Source organism: Diabrotica undecimpunctata, chromosome 1 (assembly GCF_040954645.1).
Source record: "Diabrotica undecimpunctata isolate CICGRU chromosome 1, icDiaUnde3, whole genome shotgun sequence".
NCBI classification, from domain to species: Eukaryota; Metazoa; Arthropoda; class Insecta; order Coleoptera; family Chrysomelidae; genus Diabrotica; species Diabrotica undecimpunctata.
In genome coordinates, this window is record NC_092803.1 from 192184423 (window position 1) to 192205699 (window position 21277).

Sequence of the window (21277 nt, forward strand, 5' to 3'; positions counted from 1 at the left end):
TATAGTGCCGATGTGCGCTTCCACCCTGGGGGTGTTTGCCACCCCTTTTCGAGGGTGGAAATTTTTTCACTCAAAATAACCACGCTATTCGATAGAAGGACAAATTTTAAACAAAAATGTAGTAAACATTTTTTTCGCTAGATCAATACTTTTTGAGTTATTCGTTGTTAAAAAGTGTCATTTTTCGTTAAAACATGTTTTTCAAAGGTTTTTTAAGAATAGCTCTGAAACTAAGAGTTTCATCAAAAAAAGTGTAACGACTAAAAAGCTCATAAAAAAAACGGGTGTGGCAGTCCAGTGGGACTGCCGGTGGAAGTTACACTTCTATACACGCATTCACCGTTACAAATTTATTTGGGAGTCAATCTGCACAATCATTACGTATGTAATTCTATAGGTAAGACATAGCAGAAAGAGAAACAGAATTAATAACAACTTACTAACAATGAAGGATTGAATTTTATATTTTGATGAAAATGTATATTTTTATTTTCATATCTGTATGAAAGGAGTTGAATGCAAAATTTTTTTAAACATACTCTGCAGTAAAATTCATTGTTTATTTTGTTATTAATATAATAATACAATACAAATTAAACTGCAATATTCATAAGTATTTAAAAATGACAATAATATACATAAAAAAAATACACTACAATACAGTGCAACATAATTCCATATAATAATGCAATACAAATTAAAATGCAATATTCATAAGTATTTAAAAATGACAATAATGTAATAATATTAATAAAAAAGACCTCCCCGACTGGGAATCGAACCCCGGCCTCCCGCGTGACAGGCAGGGATACTGACTACTATACTACCGAGGACATGACACAAATGTATTTCAAAATTGACACTTCTGGATCAGACAGTGATTTATTGAGATTATTATTTTGAAATACAAAAGACTAATATAATTATGAACATTTAATAAATAATGCAAAACATATCACGTAAATAATAATATTAATAAATATTTTATTATATGTATAATATTATATGTATATATATCTTTATATAATATATATTAAATTATATATACAAAAGGAACATTTTTAAATTCGAGAGAGGAAGAGAGAGAAAATGTATCTTCTGTCTCTCTTACTCATTATCTTACATATGTAATGATTTCACAGATTCACTCCCATACAAATTTCCAACGTGGAGCGCGCGTATAGAAGTATAACTTCAAAAACAAAAAGTTTGGATTTTTAATGAATATTTTCAGTTCAATATTAACTGAGTTATGGCTGTTCAAAGAAGGTTATTTTTAAAAGAGCTTGAAAAGACCTTTAAAATGGGTGGTGGTAAAAGTCCTTTGCACCAACTATACGTGAGATACGATCAAAAAAACGATGGGTTTCTCAAATTGTTTTCCTTATAGAATTCACTTTATTTTAGTGTTTTTTGTATGATCCAAAAGTTTAGCCACGTTAGAATACCCAGTTTTTGAAAAAAGTATGATTACATTTTTTTTTGTAAATAAAAAAAATCTTTTTTTATAATAACTTCAAAACTATAAAAGATGACACAAAATAGGTTTTTTTTCAACAAAAATTTTCATTTTTTAATTTTTTTTGTAGCTTAAAAAATAACGGAAATATAGTTGGTTGAAGTTTGCTTTATAGCGCATGAACCACTGGTCTCCGACCGTTTGACCCTTCACCCTTTAAACACGAAGGACTTTAATTTGTTTTAACATTCCTATACTTATAGCCCGTTAAATTACCTGTAAAATCGTTTTTTTATTAATGTTGTAGCATCAAAATTAACCGAGCTATTGTAAAAAAACCAATAGTACAAAGATACCCAGATAAGTAAAATGAGTAAGGTCGAAGATTTTTCAGCCTTGCTTCAACAAATGAGGTACGAATCTTTTATTAAAGCCACCACTAAAAATAGTGCTGTTAAATTATCATCTCTTGTTCCGACTGTAAGTGCTCTGGATGAACATACCAAAAGGGTTTATTTACAAATCCAGATATGGTTGGGAAATAACAGCTTAAATATTTTGGATTTGGGTTGGTCTAAAAGTGGAGATTCTTTGGAACCAATTAAAATGCAAAGTTTACCAGCTCCAGAAGAACTGCTGAAAATGATTTTTTGCAATTGTACAAAATGTTGCGGATCAGCGTGTGGCTGTCGGAGGCTGGGATTATTTTGCAATGCAACATGTGGAACATGCTGTGGTGACAATTGCTAAAATTGTTCTCCAGTAAACGAAGACCAATTGGACGGTGAAAATTATGATTCCGATGATGAATAGATATTCATTTATTTTATACCTCGTTGTATATAAATATTATTTATTTTTAGTTTTTTGGAAAATAAAAAAAATTTAATATATTATAAACTAAATTTTTTCTATTTATGTCATCATTCATCAAAAGGGGTGCTTGTAAGTGTTGAAAAAAGTAGGCTCATTTTATAAGTAAAAAATTAATTTTTGTCTACAAACAATGCACTCTAAAAATGTTTCAAATCGTTAAAAATATTTTTAATTCATTTTTGACAAAGGGGGTGGTTGTGAGGGTTGAAATGTTGAAATTATAATAAAATGTTATTTTATAAGCAAGAAATTAATTTTTGTTTAATAAAATGCACTCAAGAAATGTTTCAGACCAATAAAAATATATTAAATTAATTAAAAAAAAGGGGTTGGTTTTAAGGGTTGAAATGTTGAAATTTTAATAAAAAGTTATTTTATATGCAAAAAATTAATTTTCGTTAAATAAAATGCACTCAAGAAATGTTTCAAACCGATAAAAATATGTTTTAATTCATTTTTGTCATAAGGGTCCTTGTAAGGGTTGATAATTTCCAATAAATAAAATATTATTGTATAGCTAGGGTATTAATTTTTATTTGTATTTAAATACATAATTGAAATGTCTCAAGCTGCTACGACTTTTTTTTCATATTATTTTTATAAAAAGTATTAGCTTTTAAGGGTTTTTAAAGGGTTTTAAGGGTTGAAAATTGTGAATAATTAATTTTTATATTAGAGAACACATTACAATATTTACCTTATGCGAATAAACAAGATTTAAGTGCATAAAATAATTAAATCCGTGTTTTTCCCAGTTTCTTCAATAAGGGGTAGTTTTCACCACTTAAAAACAAAAAGCGCACCTAGAGCGTATATAACTTTTGAAGTAGAGGGTATGATAAGCTTAATTTGAAATTTTCAAAGAAATCGATGCAGTTATAAATAATTCGGAGGTATTACCATATTTTAAGCCTCAGTAACTGGACTATATCTGGTTCCTGGTATATTCTATAAAGTTCGAAGTTGTATCGTTTTCTCCACACTCCATTGTCATTCACTGCTCCATAGATTCACCTTAGTACTTTTCTTGCGAAACGTCCTCACATGCTTTCATTACTTTTTGTTAGAGTCCAGGTCTCTGTCACATATTTTAGGATTGAGTGTATTATTGTTTTGTAGTTTTATTTTTTTATCTCTCGATATAATTGTGGATTTAAGAAGGAAATTGAAATATCATCTGTTGGCCGTGCAAATTCTGCGGTTTATCTCTGCGGTAGTATTATTTTCAGTGTTAAGGAGCGCTCCCAGGTATACAAATTCGTTCACTGCTTCGATGATGTCGTTTTCTATAACAAGTGGTCGTATAATTTCCGTGCTTATTTTCGTTTACTTCGTTTATACGCCTCTCGTACAGCGTTTTCCATTCTCGCAACAATATTGATATCACCTCATAGCCAAGGATTTGCACTGATTTATTATATATTGAACCAATGGTTGTGATTTGTAACATACGTTTTATGTTCTCCAGAGCCAGATTGAATAGTATACAGGAGAGGGAGTTTCCTATTCCCTCTCGTCTGTTCCCCTTATCTCATCTCTTTCGTCTTCCAGGTTTTTTTTCTCTACATAAAGTGCCTGGTTAAAGTATTCCACCCATCTATTCAATACATCTTTCCTTATTGTTAATAGGTCGCCATTCTGACTTCTGCATTGATCTGTAGTTGCCTTGAATTATTTTCTGTTGGTATTAACTTTCTTATATAATGCTATGATGTACGAAAATGAATTTTGAGCAGCTAAAAGAAAGAGAAACAAAGAATATATGCGTCGGAAATGATCATGCTTAAATACATGGGTGGATCCAGAAAACAAGTGGCTCCACTAATTCATCCAAAGTTTGGGCATGTTCAACGTCGTACTACTACTACTACTTGTCGGTTTATAACGTTCTCCGCCGTTTTCCGACTTCCAATCGCCACTTAGACCGGTTGTTCCATAGATCTTCTTCTATAGCCCTCTCTCTCAGTTCTTTATTTATTCCTTCGCTCCAACTTTTTCTCGGTCTACCTCGTTTTCTGTTTCCTTCTGGTTGCCACTTTAGTATTTCTTTTGGCATTCGTTGTTTGTCCATTCTTTATATGTGTCCGAACCAGATAAGTTGTTGTGTTGTTAGGTCATCTGTGATTGTTCGTTTGATTCGCATTATTTCTCTAATGCGTTCGTTGGTAATCCTTTCTCTTCTAGATCTTCCTGCGGCTCTTCCCCAAAAATCCATTTCCGTCGCTTTCAGCGTTGACAGTGTTCTTTCTTTCAGTAGCCATACCTCACAGCTGTATAAAGTGATACTTTTTACTATAGTCTCATCGTATTGATCAACGTCGTATTGATCACTTAATATGAAGAATTAGAAGTGGAAAACAAAGACCAAAGAAGACCTGGGGAGACAAGTGGATTGGTATTGGTATGATCTAAAAGAGAAACTTAAGAATACAGGAATTCACTTAAGGAAGTTGACATCATATAGGGTGGACGTCAGATAGAATTATGATGCTTACGGAAACCAATGAAAGCTGCGAAGAGAAGAAAAAATGACCTACCATGATATCAGAAAAACAAACGTAAGCAACTAGATAAAAAACAATCCAAAATACTATATTGAAAAAATTAGATTAAAATATTCATAAAAATTTCTAGAATATGGAAAATATGTGTTACTGGCAAACACATGCCGGCAGAAGTTTAATAAATTTTGAGAACAGATGTAACTAACACCAGTCTGTCATTGATAGTAAAATGAATCCCTAAAACAACATTGTTGTAATACAAATTAAATAAAATTATACAAAGTTGTTATGACTAAACCAACATTTACTTCAATTTCACCAACTCGACAAATCTGATAAAAGGCTTAAGAAAATAAATATGTGGGAATTTCCTTCTAATCTAAAAATAGTGTTAAGTACTAAGGCTGCGAAATCACTTATAATTATCTGTTTTGTTGACAATATAATAGATCAATATAAAAATACAGTCATGTAAAAAAGCAACCCATTTTAAACTTTCCGTTTATTCTGACTTTTAAAACTTGTAGATAAAATTATCATCTACATAATAGTACAAACTTGGAGAAAGTACTATCTATTCTTGTACGGCATTTGGAACAGTTACAGTGTTACCATTTACATATTTACTTGTTTTGTGACGTTGGAAAATTATTATAAGGTAGAATTAATAGTTTTATATATTTTTTAATGGATTTGAACAATTATTATATGGCATATATAAATTTATAAAAAAAAACAAAAATACGAGCGGCTGAAGAAAAGTGGATGGCGGATTGATGTTTAAAAATTAAGGAATTAGAAAAGAAACAGGACATTGTTCAATATGCACAATAAAGATTCTGAAGTCGCTGGCCTGTATAGTAAGAAAAATACTAATACCCCATCCGAAGTTTTTTATGCAATAAAATCTGTTAAAACCAAGAAACCAACTGGACCAGACAACATCTCAGCCAAACTCTCAAAAATAATATAAGAGGACCACATTGGTGCTCTAGTTTCTAGTTAAGCTTTTTAATAACGGTATACGGGTAAAATACCTAAAGAATTACTTAAGTCTGTTTTTAAAGTAATTCCTAAGAAACGGCGGACAAAAATATGCAACAAATACAGATTAATTAGTCTGATGAGCCACATGTTGAAAATTTTTCTTCGCATTATTCAGGGTAGAATTGGAGCTCATTGCAAAAGAGACACAAGGCATACACCAAGGTTATTTACAACAGAATAAGCAAAAAATGCGAGGATAACATTGGAGATTCGCAGTTTGGGTTTCGGAATTCTCTTGGGACAAGAGAAGCACTTTTTAGTCTACAGGTACTCATCCAGCGCTGCAGAGATATGAACAAAGACGTGTACATATGCTTTATAGACTACGCAAAAGCATTCGATAACGTAAAGCACGAAAAGATAATTGAAGTTCTTCATAAGATCGACTGCAGAGACATTCGAACAATAGCGAGTCTCTATTGGGGCCAAACAGCTAAAGTGAAAGTAGGATCTACATTGACCAATAAAATTGAGATCAAGAAAGGGGTACGACAGGGCTGTATCTTGTCTCCTATTGTCTTTAATATATACTCAGAAGAAGTATTTAAGACAGCGCTGGAGGAAAGCACAGAAGACATAAAGATAAATGGAGAAATAATTAATAACATAAGGTATGCTGATGATACTGTGATTCTAGCAAGTAGCATGGAGAAACTGAGTTGACTAATGAGTAAGATACAAAAAACAAGTGCACAATACGGACTCAGACTAAATATCACAAAAAACAATTGGATGTTAGTAAGCAAAACCCAACAACCACCACAGCAACTGATATTAGACAATGAAAGAATTGAACACGTGGATTCGTACATCTACTTGGGAAAAACAGTTAACTCAAATTGGGATCAAGCGAAGGAAATACGTATAAGAGTAAAAAAGGCAAGAGCATCGTTCACTAGCATGAAGCAAATTTTTACCCCTAAAAGCCTCACCCTACCTCTCAAAATTCGACTTCTGAAATGTTATGTATTCCCGGTTTTGTTATATGGAATGGAGGCGTGGACAATGACCGCAACATTGATGAAAAAAGTAGAGGCCTTCGAAATGTGGGCTTACCGACGTATATTACGTATATCCTGGACTGAGCACGTGACCAACGAAGAGGTACTACGCCGGATAGGTAAAGAGAGAGAGGTAGGAATAAGTATAAAGAAAAGAAAGTTGGAATATTTGGGTCGCGTTATGAGACATAATAAATATAGAGTACTACAACTGATCATTCAAGGGAAAATAGACAGCAGAAGGGATCCAGGGAGGAGAAGACACTCGTGGCTCCAAAACTTGCGGCAATGGTTCGGATTGTCATCTGCTGAACTATTCAGATCTGCCGTAAACAAAGTCAGAATAGCCATGTTGATTGCCAACGTTCGGAATGGACAAGGCACATGAAGAAGAAGAAGGATCTAGGAATGCGCTGTAGACACGTGAGGCACTTTTTAGCTTAAATGTAGTTCTTCAAAAATCCCGCGACCAACGTAAAGATATTTATGTGGCTCGTAGCAGAAATTAAGCCTCTACGACAATTAGATACTGTGCAACTTGAACAGTTAGTGCGTTGGAAACAGAAATGTTTGTCTCAAGTGGAAATCGCTATGCGACAGAATGTGTCTCAAAGTGTAAGCCGGGCATGAAATCACTGTTAGAGAATATGCAAAATATACATATGAAAGAGGACTAGAAGGAGTCAAAACTTATGCTCAATATCGTTTCATAGTCATTACAGCAAGAAGAAACAGGACATACACAGCGTCAAGAATTAATAACTTCTTCAGGCAACCTACTGGAAGAATGATTTTTAGTCAAACTATCAGAAGAAGGGTTCATGCATGTCATTTGAAAGAAAGATGCGAAGTAACGTGCGCAGTTATCGTTGGGCGATGGAAGGAACACAGTCAATGGGGCTTCCAAACCTCGTTAACATTGCCCCTTTTCTGACGAATCTAGATTCCATTTATATACGTCTGACAGTAGAATTTAGGTCTGGAGAGAAAGAGGACAACGATATAATGACCATTTAATTCCACTCTCTTTGGAAGATCAATTTGTACACTTTTGTGCATAAATGTCCAAACGTTTAAATCGACTCCTACAGCTACCTCAAACTTTACAACAATTAGCTAATGAATTGCAAACAATTTGCAACAAGAGAGTTACAGCATCAAGAAGAGAGGCGGCCCTAAAATGTACGAAATTGTTTATAAACGGGGCAATAGTAGAAATTTTGTTATCTTGACTTTTATTAAATTTTTCAATGACTATATTTTTTTTGGCCTTAGGTTCAAGACCTATTTAGCCAGACGATTGGTTGATATCATATATTATTTATTTATTTTATTACAAAGTATTTTTTTTGTGTCTTTTAATTGTCAAACATGGTTTATGAATAAATATTATATTTAAGGCTTGTTATTTTCTGGATGTTTAAATTTGTTTATAATTGACACCGTTTGTTTATTTATTGTTACTGGTTAATAATTTTAACTGTTTTTGTTTTGTTTTAGAGCCAGCGTCATCAGCTTAAGGTAATTAATTATTATAAAGGTTACATCCGGTTTGCGCAGATTTTACACATGTAAAAGTATATACAGTTGAGTTCATGGTTCTTTACTCGTGACTCATTTAAAGCATGCGAAATAAGATGGAAATTTACTCCACGCAACAGCAAGTGATAGAAAGAATTCGAAAATTTGAGGTTATCAAATAAATACAATGTAAAATGTTGATTGCGCTTTAAAATTTTGGTGCAGAATTACAGCTACATTTAAAGTAGCTTAATAAATTATTTTACATCATTAGTGATTAATAAATAAATACACAATACAGTAAAACCTCGATATAACGGACTACTTGGGGGGAGGGGGTGTCCGGTAAAGCCGAAAGTCCGTTTTATAAAAATATGATTAAAATAAATCAAAATACTTTTTTTTTAAATATATATGTACACTGTAATTAGATATATATAAAAAATACAACATACAAACAAAATTCTATTTAAGTAATTGTCTTCGGACATTCATCGTGAAGTGACGTTGCTGTGGATATCGACGCGCTTGCTGTTGGTAATCCCGTTTTGAACAAGTTTCGTTTGCACTTTCCATGTTTGCTGTTTTTCTATGATCAACTCCCTAAAAACAGTTTAACTATTGGATGAATAATCAATAAATGTTGTTATATCGTCGAGATGCGATCTTACCTCTGATAACTTCATTTTAAATATTCTTGTTTTGTCGTCTTGTTTGCTATCTTTACTTCCGTTCTCATTTTTAAGCTTCATAACTTCATCTGCTATTTCACTTTCAGTCATGATGGTATACCCAGGGTCACCTTCATCTACTTCTACCGATTGTAAAACATCTTCCTCAGCTACATGTTCTCCGGCATTATTATGTATTGTCCTACAGAAATTAGTAACTTTCAACCCTTCTAAATCTATGTCTGCATCTTGACCATCAAACAAATTCTTCCATCTATTTTTTAATGTTTGCTCTTTCACCTCCTCCCATGCTGCAGCAAAATTAAAAATTGCGGATTTTAACTTGTAAGACCTTAAGTATTCCCAATTTCTTCTCTTGAAATTTTCTCACTGAAGGTACAATTTCTTTGAAAAACCAATTTTTGAAAATATCTGAGGTGAACCATGCCTTCTTAGAGCTGTAGTATGAAAGGAGCATATTATGCATTATGTCTTTTAAAACTCTAGGTTTGCGAGATTTGCCAACCACTATAGGTGTGAATCTATGAGATCTATCAGCGTTAGCACAAAGCAGTGCCAAGATCCTGTCCTTGCTGATTTTTCTTCCAGAATCCGATTTTTCATATTTGGAGGCTTGTGCGCTTTCAGGCAAAGTACGCCATAACAAACCAGTTTCGTCAACATTGTAAATCTGAGATTCTAATAGCATTTCATTACGTACTTGCTATATTTGCTACTAATTTTTGCCTAAAAGGTTCTGTTTCTTTTTTTGGTGCAGTTGAAGCTTCGCCGTAAATTCTTTTATTCATGATTCCGTGCCTTTTACGAAAGCGCCAGAGCCATCCATCACTTGCTCTGAATGGTATGTCCATATGATTTGCTAATTTAATTGCAGCCAATTTCAATTCGACTGCTCGGATCAGGATCCCACTAGAACGTTGTTACCCATACCATTTTAAGATTACTTCTTCCAGTGAAGTTTCTTATGTGGACCATGTCACCAACGTTGAGGTCCTACAGCGCATGACAAAAGAAAAAGAAGTGCTTAATTTAATTAAACAACGCAAGCTTGAGTACCTCGGCCACGTGATGCGGAACGAAGAAAAATATCGAATTCTTCAACTTGTTATGCAGGGTAAAGTATTTGGCAGAAGGGGACCGGGACGCCGTCGTATCTCGTGGTTGAAAAATCTCCGACAATGGTTTGGGATGACCTCAGCGGAGCTGTTTCGCAGAGCAGTCAACAAAACCATGATAGCCTTGATGATCGCCAACATCCGGACCGGATAAGGCACTGAAGAAGAAGTGAAGTTTCACGAGCCAATTTCATTCGTTTTCTAAGATCGCTATGCTCTCCTACATCACACATGAATGCAAATTTATTCATTTTGTATTTGTTTTTTTTTATGTCCGAAAGTTTGCTTTTTTATGCCATATTAGTTACATATATGAGACGCATGTGTAATATTAACAGTATGTTTTTATTTTTTTTACATTTGACCGGATTTTTTGTCCGTTATATCCGAAGTCCGTTAAATAGAGGTCCGTTATATCGAGGTTTTACTGTATATATAAAAATATTATTAAATATAGAATAATATTTACAGTGTGTTAATGCAATAAGTAACAGTAAAATTATTGAAAGAATGAAACATTATTGAGTTCAAATAATATTAAAAAAAGTTAAGTTGGTTTATGTCGTTTTAACTGACAAGAACCACGTGTTCAAGTCGAGCAAAGAAACATGCTGCTCTTTAAGTATTAAATTTCTATCCAATGTCATCGACCTAGAGTCACATTAGAATTTAAATTTAGAACAATGTAAAACCATATATTGATGTCACAGCTACAATTTTAGTGTTAGCTTCAATTACAAAAGAAGGCACTGAAGATGATCTGATCTAGATCGAAAACGTCACGTTATGCTACTGTATAAATTTTGACGACACTTTTTAAAACTTTTAATTATATGTATATATAATAGTCTCCCGTTTTATACCGCTCGCGGCTTTGGGAGTATAGCAGGGTAGTCTGCTATATCTAGGGCCTACGGTATACAAGGAAGGTAACATGGCCAGTGCTACGCTTCAACCGCCTATTATTACCCCTGGTTTTACCCAAGGTACTCATTTTATTCAGGCTGAGTCGACCTGGAGCCTATAGACATTTTTAAAAATGTCTAGTTATTCTTGCCGGCGGTAGGATTCGAACTCAGGACCACCGGCATGCGAGGCAAGCATCCTATCGCTTGCGCTACGCAGGACTTAATTATATGTTTTATACCTAAATACAAAAGTGTTTTTTTCAAATAATATTGTTGCAAGATTTTGAATGTATGTTTTTCGTTTGTCATTCTCATTTTTTCGTTTCGCAATTTGCTGTTATAATGTTATGTTAGGCTCATGGAAATAAGATCTAGATTGCTCTATAATTAAAGAAATATACCTCATAGTTTTACAGGCACCAACCAAAAAGAAAGTTAGTTTAAATAGTTCTTAAATCTTAATGCTTGCAATAAGTTTGCATAATTTTTTTATAAAACAGGTAAAATCTGCGCAGCACGGGTATGCTTATTATAAGTTCTTATTAAATTATTAAATATTATTGATTTTAACATACTTATATTTAGGCATCCACGAGAAGAAGACCAAGATGACGAACAAGAGGAAAATTTAGTTGCCAACAGTAAATCTCTAAATGTAAAAGAAGACTCAAGTTTAAGATGCCTCCTACCCCAAGTGAGTAAAATATTAGTATCAGCTATTGTTCAAAAGTGCCCGATTACAACTATTACAATATTATTAAGGGATATTTTGAGAGAACTATTGCGAACCATTCTCTCAGAAACTTTGTATCAACTCGACGGTAAAAATGATCTCTGATCTTTTAATGAGAGTGCTCTATCAACAAAAATCATAGTTTAGCTTTTGTATGTAATTTGTGTATTTTGCTGAAAATTAAGTTAGTTTTAATAAATTTGCAAATAAATAAAAGATGCGCTATTTTTGCCATGTTTTATGTTTCTTATGGGATCAAAAAATAAATTTTTTTAACAACTTTCGTTAACCGGTCACAAAGAAATTTTTATTGAATTAATTAGAATTGAATTAATTGAAATTATAGAACCTAGTTTTCAAAACCTTCAACATAAAATTTCGATTTTTATTTTTGTCATCATATACAGGGTGAGTCATGAGGAACTTTACATACTTCTACCATATGTAGAGTCCCTCAGGGAGCATATCATGTGGCCACTAAAAAAATGTCAACTCCTCTTCTTTATTAATTAACGGGGTGATTTGTGTAATTGACCATTTATTTCATTTTACTGTAGTGTTTATACGGCTCATTTGATTTTTTTAATTTTTGCATGATACAGTACACCACTATCAAGCATTCGACTGGTATTAGCTAAACTAAAAAATTCCAGGACTGGCTTTGGAAAAATTAATTTAGGGATTCGTATTAAATATTACACCCTGTATATATTTTTTTTAAAATGCAATAAGTGATTTTCAAACTACATAAATAGCCAATGAAAACGACATATGCGACAATGTTGTCGCACTTTTATTACATTTTTAGTGAACGATCAAATCTTACCAAAAATAGAACAACCATAATGAAGTATCAAATTATAAGGTAATTAATTTAAACAAATGTTATAAATTTCAAACATTTTAATTGAAATGATAAACTGAGTCACTGCACAACAAAAAACAGTAACTAGGTACTAACAATAACGAAGAACAATTTAAAAAAAAAATAAAAATATGTACATAGTTATGATAAACCCATAAATTAGAACTGGAAAAGATACAATAATGGTAACAAAATAAAAATAATTCAAAATAGATTTTCGAAATGTAACCCTGCAGCCTGTACACATTTTTGTTGCCGAATTGATAATTGACGTATTGAATTACGGATACTGTGGGGATCGTTTCTAATAGTATTACAACAGTGTATAATTCTATCAATTAATTGTTGTCGGTTATTAATATTCACTGAGTAAACTAGTTGCTTCAATCGTCCCCAAATATGGTAATCAACGGGATTGAAATCAGGGGATCTTGAAGGCCACGAAATAGGACCTGCACGTCCTATCCACCTGTTGCCATAAACATTATTGAGATGTTGTCTCACTGCCAGTAAAAAGTGTGGGGGTGCCCCATCATGCTGAAAATACATCCCTCGGATAGCAACGTTCGCGTTGGCAAGCAAATTCGGCAAAATATTTTGTAGAAAGTTCAAATAGACCTGCCCTGTTAAAGGACCATCAAAAAAGTGAGGACCTACTAATTGGTTATTTATGACACCAATCCACACGTTAACCGAAAACCTTAACTGAGAACGACGTTCTCGAATAGCATGGGGATTTTCTTCTGCCCACACATGTGAATTTCGTGAATTATTTATCCCGTCTCTGGTAAATTGGGCTTCATCTGTAAATAGTGTCCTGTATAGCGTTGGTCGATTATTGTTAATCCATCTACAAAATTCCAACCTATCGATCTCATCTCCAGCATGTAGTCGCTGAACCATTTGAATGTGATATGGGTATAGATTATTTTTTTGTAAGACTCTACTTACTTTTGATTGAGTAACATTGAGTTCTCGACTTACTTGTCTAGTGCTTATTGTAGGGTTCATAGTAACGGCGTCCATAATGTCATCTTCCTGCGCTTCATCTACATGTCGCTCTGTTGTTCCACTAGGAAAAGTGCCATTTTCTCGCAAATAATTAAAAACTGACCCAAATGTTGGATGACTGGGAGTTCGACGATTAGAAAATCTCCTGCGATATTCTCTACTAGCAGCCCTACCATTCCCATTACAGAATCCATAAACAAATATTATGTCTGCAATATTCTGTGGTCGAAAACTCATGTGGCATTTTGAACGAAAGTAACAAAAGCTCTACCAAAACTAACACAATGTACTTAACGTAGATATGACAGAAGAAATATGTATTCTTGTACACATAAATAACAATTGATAATGACAATAATGACAATGGGTATAAAATATCAAGAAACGTCAAACGGTCAACGCCAACCTTCATTTTAAACTTTTTTAGATTTATTTTTATTTAATACAATTGATGCAATGTATTATTATTTGACATAAAATTTTAATCATTTACAATCAACAAAAACTAACACATACAAGAGGTTTTACTTTTTAATCAATTTAATTTATTATTTATCGAAAATAATGCCCCAATACGATCTATGAGTAAAAATTTAAAATTGAAAACAATTGATTCTATCGTAGAAATAATACAAAGTGACAGTAAAGATGTTAATTTTCTACGTATTAGATTATGTTGTAGGAACTCATTTTAATTAAAATGTTTGAAATTAATAACATTTGTTTAAATTAATACCTTATAATTTGATACTTCATTAAGGTTGTTCTATTTTTGGTAAGATTTGATCGTTCACTAAAAATTTAATAAAAGTGCGACAACATTGTCGCATATGTCGTTTTCATTGGCTATTTATGTAGTTTGAAAATCACTTATTGCATTTTAAAAAAATTTATACAGGGTGTAATATTTAATACGAATCCCTAAATTAATTTTTCCAAAGCCAGTCCTGGAATTTTTTAGTTTAGCTAATACCAGTCGAATGCTTGATAGTAGTGTACTGTATCATGCAAAAATTAAAAAAATCAAATGAGCCGTATAAACACTACAGTAAAATGAAATAAATGGTCAATTACACAAATTACCCTGTTAATTAATAAAGAAGAGGAGTTGACATTTTTTAGTGGCCACATGATATGCTCCCTGAGGGACTCTACATATGGTAGAAGTATGTAAAGTTCCTCATGACTCACCCTGTATAAGGCACTTGAATTATGCCTAACAATCGCAGAATTTTAATTTTTACATTACAAACCATGGTACGTCACGAAAACTTCCACAAAAACGATCTTGAGTGAAATTTGTAACTGAAGTTGTGTAGTCTGAAAAAAGTACTTAAGTAATTAAAAAAGCATTTTAGACTGTTTGTAATGTGAAAGTTCAAAATTCAGCATTTTTAGGTATATTTCAAATGCCTCACATTTGTTGCTAAAACTCAAAACCGAAATTTCATGCTATATGTTTTAAAGATTGTAACGATAATATTGCCTACCATAGGGTATTATTATATGGGGTAGAAAATTGGGGAAGAGAAACTATGGGGGTGGAGAAGGGCAAGCAAAATAATCGAAACATATGCGAACGGGCACTCAGGGGTTAGTTGGAGAGCTGGGGTCGTGGATAAGTAAATATCAAGGGGTTTAGATTGGGACAACTACAGAAAATGAAATAAAGGGTCATAAATCTCTTGGGACAAACAGAATGAAAATAAACCGGAAACACCTCAAGAAATTTAATATAGGGCGCCACTTGAGGTGCCTAATTATACCTATTACAACCAGCTAGTTGTAACTGGAGATATAATTATTAGAAATGCAAAACATTCAAAATCTTTTTCAAATTAAACTCAAAAAAAAGGTTAGTAAAAAAAAATAAACAAATGTTAAGAAACAAAATTTAACATTTATTTTTGTATCACCACAAACAGTTACAAAACATAGAGAACATAAAAACACTATATTAATAGTCACAATTCAAAAAAAAAAAAAATAGAAAAAACTTACATGTCATCCGTTTACAAACTCCAGGAGTTGGAGATACTACATAAACCTACAAGTGTTACCGCACAGAGAATAACCTTTCTTTAAAACAAACAAAACAAATAAATATCGAAAACAATAAAACTAGCTGTCATATGTTAACATTAAATTTAAAACAAAAATAATCAAATAAAATGACAGCTAAAGTCAAACCATAAAATTTACTACTTTAAATATTACAATTTTTTATCCTGTATGTAAGCAAAATATTATTTAAAAAAAAATGTCTGTCTTTACTTTAAATTTTGAAACAAAAGTTACCTTAATTCACCAAATCACACTTTGAATGTTCTGGAACCATAACTGCAACTAACTGGGGGTAAACCTGGGCTCCACTCTCTGCGTAACGAACACACGAACAAATCCATCTCCAAACTGCCAAAAAGCCTTGAATGACAAACAGGGAGAAACAAAACGAGGATGGAAACGACGATTCTTCCAATCCTCACTCAAAACATTAATTGAAGCATTAACTGCCACAAAACTACTTTTCACTGCTACATATTTCCATAAAAAGGGACCAAAAACAGAAAACCACAAATTCGATGGATGAATTTGGACATAACGCTGGAAATCACCGCTCTTCACCGCGGCTCCAACGAAAGTGACCGAATTATCTTTAAAAATGGCTCGCATAAGTTAGAACAAACAAAGTACTTAGGGTATAAACTAAACACAACGGAAATTAAGACGTAAATTAATTTGAAAACGCAATATCGGGCGGTTTGAACAAAGAAATATCAAAGAATTTGCGCCTGTGACATAAAAAAACAATAAAATGAGTTATTATCGACGGCGGCGACCTAAAAAGAACGAAAAAGATTATTTGGGTTTTAAATTGAAGGATATGAACTACGAAACATTGAAAAAATTCTTCGTTATTATAATGCATATATAAGGGGATTTCAATTAACACATATACGAGGGGATTCCAATAAATTTCAAATGCTACAAGATTAGGCTCTAACAATAGAAATTACATAGTGACCGATCAATGAAAGTGATACATTTTATTGATCTCATGAGAATCATAAAAAATGGCAAAAATCCCGCAACGTTTATTTATTTAAAACCTTTATAAAAACTGACTTTATTTGCGGCAAAATACAAGAAATGTATATGAAATCTTTACTTTTCATCTTAAGAACGCATTTTGATTTTTGTCGGTAGGACATTCTGATCAAAAGATATCGAATTTTTACCGTCGAGTTGATACAAATTTTATTTAAAATTAATTTCGAGCGAGTTATAGTATAGTGACAGCTAGAATCCAGTATATTCGACCACGCGAATTCAATAAGAAGTCACCGCATATCAGCACCGAATATTCCGGAGCCTTGCAACATCAATTGCAACTTACTAAAACAGCAAATTCAGCAAGTGTAACGATTATAAATAAAGCATTGTAAAATCACCTTTTTTTAGTCTGACAGTATATTTATATTTGAAGTCTGAATAATAATATTTTGAATTTTAACTAAAGTCTTTGCTAGTGTAAAAAAAACGTGTTTTCCAAAAGAACATTTATAATTCGCGCGTAACTGACATTGAAAATCGCTGGTCGCTTCAAGCGTTACATTAATTAATTGCGTATCTCTAAGCTGATCTAAAACTTTTCATGAATGATAATATCGGAAATGGGAAAATGGGAAATAAGTCTTCTACTCACAATCTGTAATCTGTTTTTATAATAATTGAAAAAGTAGAGATTGGGCTACCGGTTTCGCTGTTTACAAACTTTTAGGTACAGCATTTTCAGGCCCTGAAAAAACTAAGGCTAGAATATAAATAGATGTAGCAAAGAAGAACCCTAGAAAAAGAACAAAAATATAAAGATCTCAGAAGAGAAGAGAAGTACATCCATCGGAGAAAAAAGCGAACTTATGAAAATAGAATATTGGAAGAACTTGAGGCATTAAAAAAGGAAAATCAAACAAGAAAATTCTATAAAAATCTAAATAAAGCAAGAAAAGAATTTAAACCAAGGATCGGACTATGTAAGGATAAGGAGGGGCATATACTCAATACAAAAGAAGAAGTATTGAAAAGGTGGGTGGAACACTATAAAGAACTGCTTACTATCGAAGTAGAAGATCGAAATCAACCACCCCCAGGAGCAAACAACAATACACCATTGGAGCCGCCATCAATTCAGGAAGTACTGGATGCAATAAAACACCTAAAAAATAATAAATCTCCAGGAAGTGATGGTATACCCGCGGAACTTATGTGGAGGTGCTACTCTGACTAATCATATATATATAAAATCATACTGAGAGCCTGGAATGAGGAACAAATCCCAGAAGAGTGGTGTATTGGGATCGTTTGCCCGCTACACAAAAAGGGCGATGAATTAGAATGTAGAAACTATAGGGGAATAACCCTCCTTAATACAGCATACAAAATATTTTCGAGTATTTTATATGGTCGCCTGAGTGAATATTCAGAGGAGTTTCTTGGCGAATATCAAAGTGGTTTTAGGCCTGGTCGATCAACAACAGACCAGATCTTTGTGCTAAGGCAAATACTGGAAAAAACCAATGAATTTAATATCGACACATAGCATCTTTTCGTAGATTTTAAATCGGCCTATGATAGTATCCTGAGAAATAAATTGTATGAAGTCATGGATGAATTCCACATCCCCGATAAACTGATAAGATTGGTTAAGGCTACAATGCGTAAAGTTGTTTGCAAAGTCCAAATACAGGGCGAACAATCACAGGCATTTGAAACGCATGTTGGGCTGCGACAGGGAGATGCGCTGGCGTGTCTCCTTTTCAACATAGCTTTGGAAAAGGCGGTCAGGGATGCCCAAATAGACAGCAGAGGAAACATTTTTAATAAATCATCCCAAATTTTGGCATATGCAGATGATGTTGATCTAGTTGCACGCACAACACGCAAGCTAGAAGAAATGTATACCACCTTGTCAAACGCCGCAAAAAATATGGGCCTGCAAGTAAATGAAAATAAAACTAAGAAAATGGCATCAACACCCAACAATAGAGCCAGAAACATCGGCCACCAATTCACGGTTGATAATTCTACCTTTGAAGTGGTGGACAAATTCACATACTTAGGCTCCTTGATCACCAAGGAGAACGTCATGACGTAAGAAATCAAGCGAAGAATAATCCTAGCAAACAAATGCTATTTTGGACTGAGTAGACATATGAGAAGCAGAAACTTAAGCCAAAAAACAAAAATAAATAACCATATACAAAACCCTTATACAACCAGTGTTGACATATGGGTCGGAGACATGGACCATTTCCAAGGCAGATGAAAATCTCCTGCTTATATTTGAACGAAGGATCCTGAGAAGAATATTTGGTGGCATCTGTGAAAATGGTGTTTGGAGAAGGAGGTACAACTACGAGATATATCACAGATATAAACATATATTTGGTGGTAAAGACGTAGTATCCTTTATAAAAATAGGAAGACTAAGATGGGCAGGACATCTGGCAAGATCACAGCAGAACAACCCTCTTAGAATAATCCTTATGTCACAACCTGTGGGAAGTAGAAATAGGGGTAGACCAAAACTCAGATGGAGGGATGGTGTAGATGAGGATGGTAGACAAATAGGCGCAGCAAACTGGCAACAGTTGGCAATGGATAGAACTGACTGGCGTAATAGACTTGGGAAGGTCGAGGCTCTTTTATAGGGCTGTAGCACCAATGATGATGATGAATATAAATAGCGTATATAAACAAATATGGATATGACAAACAAAAAAATATTAGAGTTGTACAGAGGAGTTAAGTAGTTGATCATATAATGACAACAAATAGATAAAATAATATAGAAATGAGTGTGTTTACGTTAGATTTGCTACCTTCTAATGTTGACTGCATGAGTCATTTGTATCAAATAAATAAAATAACTGAGAATACTTACATATTAGTATAAGTTCTGTTGATACATCAGGTGTAAGTTGAATCTTACATCATTTAAGCCACTATTTTGTGTTTCTTTTAGAAAATCAAATATTGGGACATGTTTTTCTTCAATTTTGTTCGGAGAAAGAGTCCCTGACTAGTTTTCACCAAATTTCGGACCAGTTAAAGATTATTGATGTTCGCTGGCGCTTCTAGTTATTAGTTTCCAACTTTAAATTCTCCGCGAACTACATTTTTTACTGTTTCTAACCTCAAAAGAGACCAAAGTTTCTAACCTTAACCTTAACCGGAAAGGTCATATTTTTGTATAGACATATAATACAAGATAGAAAACTGACGCAAAGCTGCATCTCTTTCTAATGAGCCGGGTTTATCGACCACGTGACTTTATCATCGGTCACTTAGGTCACGTGGTCGAGAAATCTGGCAAAGTAGAAAGAGAAGGAGGGACTGCTTTGTGCCAGTTTTCTCTTTCGTACTGGGGAACGCGACTGTATTGAAGCAATCAGTCTATTTGTATTATGTCTATGCATTTTTGAAAACAAATGGAACAATTTGGTCTCTCAGATGATTGTATAAATATAATTTCAATATATTTTTGTCATTTTATTGCAAGATATTAATATTTAACAAAAAAAACCTGATTTAACGTTCTAAATGTGGTAAATAACATATTCATTGTCAAAATATCTAATTTATCAAAAAACACAGCCAACTATTAGTAACTGTATTGGGTAAAAACAATTTTTAAAGCATTTTAAAAGACTGTCAAACACTGTATGAAAAACTAAAAGTTAAACTATGTTTTAAGTCCTAGATCTGTTGAATTATAAAAGTCAACTACATACAAAATATTAAAAAAATTCAAGATTATGGTCTGCAGTAATCACTGATTTGCTTGATGTTCATGTTTCGTCGTTAAGTACAGAAATTTTCATTATTGTTGTTTTTTTTGTGTGAGACGAATACAAACAAAAAAACTGACATTTACATTTTTTATATCGCTTGCTCTGCTTAAAATCCACACTCTGATCCACAAACGCAATGGCCCTGTTTTTGACCGATCATGAATTAGGTAGAAAGACTCTGCGCCCATCAAACTGTCTGTCAAATCCCAGATTTTTGACACTGTGGACGCTCAAAACGCAACTGCGCATGCGAATCAGTCAGAAACCAGTAATGGATTGCCTCCGCGAAAAAAGCTTTCGTTTGCTTTTATATTTATATCTATTTTTTTTAATCGTTTGTTTGTTACTTCAGATTCTAGCATCACTTGCAGCAGCTGCATTTCATGTTGGAAATGGAACATCAATGGCGTATTCTGCGGTACTCATTTCACAATTGGAGGAAGATGGTAGCGATTTTAAAGCAACGAAATCGGAAAATGCATTTATGGGTATGACAATGTACATTACATACTAAATAATAACTGTTTCCTATATACTAGTGTTGTACTATATAATAATTGTCTATTTAAACTAAAAAATCAGATACAACTAAGGTTTCTTTTAGCCCGTTATTTTAAATAAGTTTAATGAAAGTATTTAATGTCGATTTTTATGTTCGAATCTCGAACCTAGAATACCTCTCTAAAAATAC

General features: G+C 33.2%; 1 protein-coding gene across 1 annotated transcript in view; it reads left to right on the forward strand.

Annotated features, from left to right (window-relative positions):
• Nucleotides 1-21277, forward strand: part of LOC140432803 (facilitated trehalose transporter Tret1-like) — a 46367-nt gene that overhangs the window by 754 nt on the left and 24336 nt on the right. Inside the window, exons 2-4 of the mRNA XM_072520921.1 lie at nucleotides 8388-8408; nucleotides 11709-11817; nucleotides 20939-21074. Coding sequence (XP_072377022.1) covers nucleotides 8388-8408; nucleotides 11709-11817; nucleotides 20939-21074 — 266 coding nt within the window. The remainder of the gene's footprint in view (nucleotides 1-8387; nucleotides 8409-11708; nucleotides 11818-20938; nucleotides 21075-21277) is intronic.